Source organism: Psammomys obesus, unplaced genomic scaffold (assembly GCF_907164565.1).
Source record: "Psammomys obesus unplaced genomic scaffold, mPsaObe1.curated_primary_1811, whole genome shotgun sequence".
Classification (NCBI taxonomy): Eukaryota; Metazoa; Chordata; class Mammalia; order Rodentia; family Muridae; genus Psammomys; species Psammomys obesus.
Window position 1 is genome coordinate 190,425 of NW_026596130.1, and position 6,834 is coordinate 197,258.

At 53.8% G+C, this 6,834-nt stretch overlaps 1 protein-coding gene across 1 annotated transcript; it reads left to right on the forward strand.

Moving 5' to 3' along the window:
* Positions 1-240: 240 nt before the first annotated feature.
* On the forward strand, positions 241-4,226 carry LOC129665337 (HLA class II histocompatibility antigen, DO beta chain-like). Its single transcript, XM_055591954.1, has 6 exons — positions 241-331; positions 1,783-2,052; positions 2,464-2,745; positions 3,438-3,548; positions 3,719-3,747; positions 3,922-4,226. Exons 1-6 carry the CDS (start codon positions 241-243, stop codon positions 3,952-3,954), a joined length of 816 nt encoding a protein of 271 aa, XP_055447929.1. The 3' UTR covers positions 3,955-4,226.
* Positions 4,227-6,834: the final 2,608 nt, after the last annotated feature.

The following is a 6,834-nucleotide window of genomic DNA, read 5'->3' on the forward strand; positions in this document are numbered from 1 at the left end:
CACTGACCCTCCAAGGCAGCTGGTTCAGGGCTATTAAAACACAATGCTATCAAAGTGTTCTGCCTAGCAACAAATGATGCAAAACTCATCAGCCTTGATTGGCTAACGGTCTGAGGATGGTTCCCCTCTCAGGGAGGCTGGACGGTTATCTACACTTTGTGATTTTTTTCACTTCTGTGGAAGACGGCTCCATTCTAAAGACGTGCACCAGCCTCTTCACCATCCCATTGTCCCCCCGGAATGGGTGCTGGGAGGGCCCCCTGGGTGGTGGCTCTGCTCGTGAGCCTCTTGAGGCCAGATTCCTTCATGGCTGAAGGCAGAGACACCCCAGGTAAGATCAGAGCATTTGTTTCTGGGTGTGTCTGCTCGAGGGTCACTTTCTCCCGTAGACCAAAGTCTCAGAATCGAGTGGCTCTGACCTCAAAGAGCAGCTGTCCTCCCCCTGACCAGGAAGCTTTGAAGCCTCCTCACCATCCAGGATGAGAGGCCTTCCTGTACTTGAGATGCAGATGCCAGGGGAGGGAGGGAGGAGGAAGGGAGGGAGGAGGATGGAGGAGATGTTTTTTCCTCGTTGGTCCTTACGCATCAACTTCAGACACCTGAACCTTGAAAGCCGGAGCCTGCGAGCAGCTGAGCCCCCTAAGCTCTCGTTATGACTTTCTGTTTATCTAGAGAAACCGGGAATCACCTCTCCTGCCCCTGAAGTCAGACAGGTTGAGCGTGTTAGTGATTTCTGGCCTCAGGTTCTTGTGTGCCATCTGTTTTTTAGCCGGGGAGATGGGCCCTGGAAAGAGAGTGTTGTCGGACCATGAAGGTGCAGGGTTATGAGCAGGAAACAGGATGTGCTACGATAAGAAAAGACTCCCTCGAGGGCCAGAGTCCCGTTAAGTGCAGAAGGGGAACAAGCCCGGTGGGGGAGGGGAGGAGCAGCATTTGCCTCTGAGGACAAGAGCTGCTCTGAGTTCGTCATGCCCACTGATGAATGGAAAAAAACAATCACCATTGATTCTTTTAAACGATGATGAAGGCTCCACGTATCTCTTCTCTAGCTTGTAAGAGGGAAGGGTGGCGAGGGGCTGGAGCCTGGTTCCTCGTGTGAACTCAGGGACCAGGGCAGAGGCCTGGGTGGGCGTGAGAGCCACTCTCACGGGGAGGCTGAGCATCCCTGGAGGAGGCTGCCCAGCTTAGGAGCGAGCAGACCCACAGCGCAAGCACAGTAACCGTTTTCCTCCAGGTGGCAGTCAGACGGTCACGGAGGACCGCCTGCTTTCTCATTCCCGAGCACAGCACGCCATCGTCACGAGAGGCCTTTCCCTCCCCGTCCCGCCCCCTCTCTCTTCTGCTCTCTCCATGAAGGCCACTCCAAGTGTGTCTTCAACACGAGTGTGGTGTTCGAAAGCAGGGAGCTGGCAAAGCCACGATGGCTCCGTGGGTAAAGCCGCTTGCTGCCAAACCTGAGCTCAATCTCCAGGACCCACATGTTGGGGCAGAGGGGGATGAGGATAGGGATGTGGGGGGACCAAGGGGGGAACTCACTCCTGAGGACAGTTTTTCCTGTAGAGTTCACATTTTAATAAACGCCAGCGAGCACTGGCCAGTCCGTGTTTTTGTCTCTGGACGTTACGTGTTTGAGCGCGCTGCCGTCGAAGGGCTCCCCCGAAATCTGCACCCTCTGACTCAGCATGCCTGGTGCAGGCTTCCCCAGAGGCCCAGAGCCCCAGAGGCCCAGAGCCCCAGAGGCCCAGAGGTGTGGCTGGTTCCTAACCCTTTCATGGTTTCCAGAGGATTTTGTGATCCAGGCGAAGGCGGACTGTTACTTCACCAATGGCACGGAGAGGGTGCGCTTCGTGGTCAGGTTCATCTTCAACCTGGAGGAGTATTTACACTTCGACAGCGACCTGGGGGTGTTCGTGGCGCTGACGGAGCTGGGGGAGCCTGATGCCGAGCAGTGGAACAGACGCCCGGATCTCCTGGCGAGGAGCAGAGCCTCTGTGAACCTGGTCTGCAGGCAGAACTACAGGCTGGGGGCCCCCTTCACCGTGGGGAGAAACGGTGAGGGAGGCGCCCAGCGGGACTCTCCGCCACAGCCTACGACAGGCGTTTAAAATGCTTTAAACTCCATCCATGGGTCTGTCTATGGTCTGTCTATCTATCTATCTATCTATCTATCTATCTATCTATCTATCATCTGTCTATCATCTATCAGTCATCAGTCTATCATCTCTCTCTCTCTCTCTTTCTCTCTGTCCATCCGTCCGTCTGTCTGTCTGTCTGTCTATTTGTGTGTGTGTGTGTGCTGGCAGAGTCTAACTCCTCCTTGCAGCGTCCACACATGCTTCTCAGTCTGGGGGCTTAGGTACCCCGCACTGCCAGCGTCTCCTTGGCTGGCCCGGGACATGGCTCAAGGGTGGCCACAGTTGCTATGGATGCTCCTGACCTTGGTGCCCTTTCTTCTCTTGCCAGTGCCCCCGGAGGTGACAGTGTACCCAGAGAGGACCCCGTTGCTGGGGCAGCGCAACCTGCTGCTCTGCCTGGTGACAGGCTTCTACCCCGGGGACATAAGCGTCAGGTGGTTCCGGAACGGACAGGAGGAGCGGTCTGGGGTCTTGTCCACGGGCCTTGTGAGGAACGGGGACTGGACCTTCCAGACGACGGTAATGCTGGAAGTGACCCCAGAGCTTGGGGACATCTACAGCTGCCAGGTGGAGCACCCCAGCCTCCCGAGCCCCGTTTCCGTGGCGTGGAGTGAGCTTTATTTTATTTTATCTTTGTTGTTGTTTTTAAATTTTCTGGGGCTCAACCTGTAGGGTGGTGTCACTCCTGTGCTCATCTTGGTTACAGGACAAGTCCCCTGGTCGAAGAGTCCTAGTGCCAGGGCGGAGGGGACAGGACAGGCGTCCAGCCTCACAGTGTCCAGGTGATAGGGCGGGCAGTTAGCACACAACTCGCCTCTAAAACTGGTACCTAGTTCCCCTTAGCACTTCAGCCGACACTGCCATGGGCTGCCACGCCAGCATGGGCAGCTGAGCTTGATGCCCAGACTGTGTGAAAACCCAGCTGCTCTGGTGTCTGCATTCCCAGGGCCAGGGAGGTGGAGACAGGCAGGTCCCTGGGGCCAGCCTCACCTGCTTAGTGAGTTTCAGGCCAGCGAGGGACCCAGGGAACTACAGCCGAAGCAGCAAAGGCGGGAGGCATCTGAGGACCACGCCTGAAGCTGACCTCTTCTCTATGCACAAGTGCACACACACACAGACACACACACACACACACACACACGTGCGCACACACAGTCGGTGACAGATGGGACCGACTATCTCTACACTTACCTCTTCCCTGAGCCGTTCTGGGCTTGGGGTCTAGTGCAGGCTTTGGGGTTTTAGGAGGTTGGGTCCAGTATTGGGAGCACGGCGTTGACTTTAAATCTTGTTTTCCCATAGCGGCTCAGCCTGAGTATTCGTGGAAAAAGATACTGAGTGGGGGCGCGGCGTTCCTGCTTGGGCTAATCGTCTTCCTGGTGGGCGCTGTTAGCCACCTCAAGGCCCGGAAAGGTAACGGACCTCCGGGAGAGCCCTCCCACCTGCCCTGTGGCTTCTCCCCTTCTGAGCGAGGGGAGGCCGCTCAGGGGAGTCCAGGGGACACAGAGATGAGTGCCGACACTGAAGGCCACCCCCCAATCACATTTGATCCTAATTGGGGACCCCGTTCTCTCTCTTCCCAGCGTCTGAGCGGACTCAGTCTGGCCGTGAGGTAGGCGCCCGTTCTTGTCTTTAGCTGGCAGATCACGGCCTCGTTTCTTTGGCCAGAGCGAGAGGACACCACAGAGCGAGGGAGGCAGAGGGGCCTCTGGCCGCGTCATTGTCTCCTGAGTGTGGGGAACAGGAAGGTGGGAAGCCTCCTCAGACCCCCCCCCCATTCCTGCAGGTCTCAGGAGCTCTTCTCCCACCTCACCCTTAGAAAGACCCTGAGGGAAGCTTCTCCACAGCGCCTGAGGAAGTGTCAGAAGGCCCGACCCGGGTCAGTAAAGAAGGCTGGTTCTAGAGTCTGAGATGTGCTCATGTGTCCTCCCCTCCGGCCTGCACCTCAGCAGGCCTCACTTCCAGGACACAGTCCAGAAACTTCCCTAGGACCTAACTCACTCCGGTTCCAAGTTGTTTCAGCCTCTGTGGCTGCCCTGAACCCTGTGCTGGAGAAGCCCAGCCCTTCTGTCTCCCAGACAGTTGCCTTAAAATCCTTCGTATTGTAAAATAAAACAGTCACAGATAACCACAGTGCATGTATAATTTAATGATTTATTTAGGGCAAAACCCACATAACTACCAGCTCAGGTCAAAACACAGACTGTGGTGGTGTCTTCGGAAGCGCCCTGTGCCTCGGCCAATCAACACCCACACCCACACGCACATGCACACGCACACACATGGGGCGGGCTGGATGGCGCCTCAGCCGAGCATACATTTCTGCATGCCGTACTCCGCTGTCCCTCTTGTCTCTAGGACTTCCAGATGCTTTATGGCCCCTTTCCTTCCTGTTAGGACTAGGGTTGTTGAGAAGCCTCAGCCAAGGTGAAGGGTTCCCGTCCTCACATTTTCTGGCCTGCACACACATGGCGCCGCCGGACACACTCCTTTGCCCTTTAAGGGTGTTTTTGTTTTCTCTGACTTAGCACCTGATGCAGCCAGGGGTCAGGCTCGGGTCTGCTTCTTTCCATGTCTATAGGGGCCGTGTCCTTTTCCGTCACATTGTAGCTCCTTGTTTCTCTTTTCATGATGTTACAATAGCCTGACGCTAAGTGCCCCCCACCCCCTGTTACTTTATTGGAGTGGCTACATTGTGACAGTCTGTCTAGGATCCCTTCTGCGTTTATTTGGTGGGTTCTGTTGGCTCCATTCTAGTTAACTGCGCTGGAAGTTCAAAGCGGCGCTGAGTCTGTGGGCGTCGTGCACTGACCCCGCCTTTCACGGGGCGTCCCTTTTGTCCAGTGCTGCGCCATCCTAAAGCCAGGACCTAGTTTCCTTAATAGTGGCCTCAGTGGACAATAAAGTTGTTGGCTTTGATCAACCTTGACCCCCGAGTAACCATCTTTTTACTGGGAGTGTTTCTGTTGTATGCAGATGGGAAGGCAGTGTAAATCTTGGGTGAGTTCTGCGTGGGAGCAGAATGCTCCCTCCAATGGACCATCATTTTGTCTTGATATAAAGTATATTTTTATTTTTTATTGTTTGAGAATGTCATATGTGTGTATCATGTATTTTGATCAAATCCATCCCCATTTCCTCCCTTCCAATTCTCCTCCCCCCTGGCTGCATTCACCTCCCAACTCCTTTGCGCTTCAGGTCACGGGGTCAGCTTGGTTCTGCCTGGATGTTGGTGGCAGCAGGTCTGTCTGCTGGAGTGTGTGAGACTCTCAGGGGCGGCACCCTTGGAGAACACGGACCTTCCCTCCCCAGCAGCTGTCAGCTGCCTGCCAGTAGCCCCCTGGCTACCGGTGAGATTTCACCAATCCCTCCCATTCATGGTCTTGGACCACACAGACACTTTCTCAAGGACTTGTAGGTTGTTGTGAAATAAACTGCAGTTTAGTTGGCTGGAGATTTTCTGGGGCGTTTTCATTGTCTGAGGGGATGTTATTCCTCTTAAATGGCCTCCACATTTGTTCCACACTGCCAGTAAAGCACACTAACAGTTTGAAGTAGATAAAGCCCACAGCATAGTTTTTAATGTAAAGCTGTTTTTCTTGCCTTTCCTGAGGATAGCATGCGACACGCCCCTGTGCTCTGGCACGGAGCCCACAGGACGCTGGCTCTCCAGTAAACCCCGTGGCTCCCAAACCTCACCTGGGCTCTTCTTTTCCACTCTTTCCTGGCTCAGTTTTGATTCTGTTCCCCACAGTTTTCCCTCTTTGGGTATTCCTGTCTGAAGATTTTTCTCTTAAAAGTCCTATGATTTTATGTTTTCTGATATAGTCTATAACCACTCTAACTTAGTATTTAAATATAAAATTCGAAGCCTTTTAGCATGTAGTTGTTTTGTTTGTTTTATTTGTTTCTTTTGTTTTTGTGACAGAATCTCACACAGCCCAGGCTGGCCTCAGTATCACCGTGAGCCTGAAGCTGGTCTTGAACTCCTGTTTCCACCTCTCACGTGCTAGGTTTACCAGCATGTGACACCAGGCACAGTCCTTCTAAATATAGTTTCATTCCTTCAGTGCCATCTGTTGAAAACACTACCTTCTCTATAATGCATCATTTTTACCTTTTTATCAAAATTATTTAGGGGCTGAAAGGGTAAAAGTGCTCGCAGGCAAGCGTGGGCAACTTGAGTTTGATTCCAGGAGCCAAAACAGTGGACGGAGAGAACTGTCTCCCACAGGTAGTCCTCTGACCTCTGACACAGCGTGCATACCGCCACCCCCCCACCCTCACACACACGTATGCACATACGCACACACACACACACACACACACACACACACACACAAGGGCACTGACATTTTGGTTTGTGATATGCAAACATGTTGGGGATTTTAGTTTGTGTCTCTCGAGCAGCGTGGTCTTTGCCTGGTGGGATTGGTTGAATCCTGAGGACTCTGAGGGTATAAATAGGACAGCCCGGAGGAAAAAGGCTCGGCTGCTTTTTGGACTGCTTGCTGCTGGTTCATCCTGCTGCCGGTTTGCTGTTTGCTGATTTGCCAGTTACTTGGGTTTCTGGATTTCTGCATGGCTGACACTGGTATTTCCCCCAACGAATCCTACGACCCCACCCAGCAGGACGGAGCAGAGAGAACCCCACCCCATCCCCACTAACCTTCTTTCTCTCCTACTCAGTGTTGGGGGG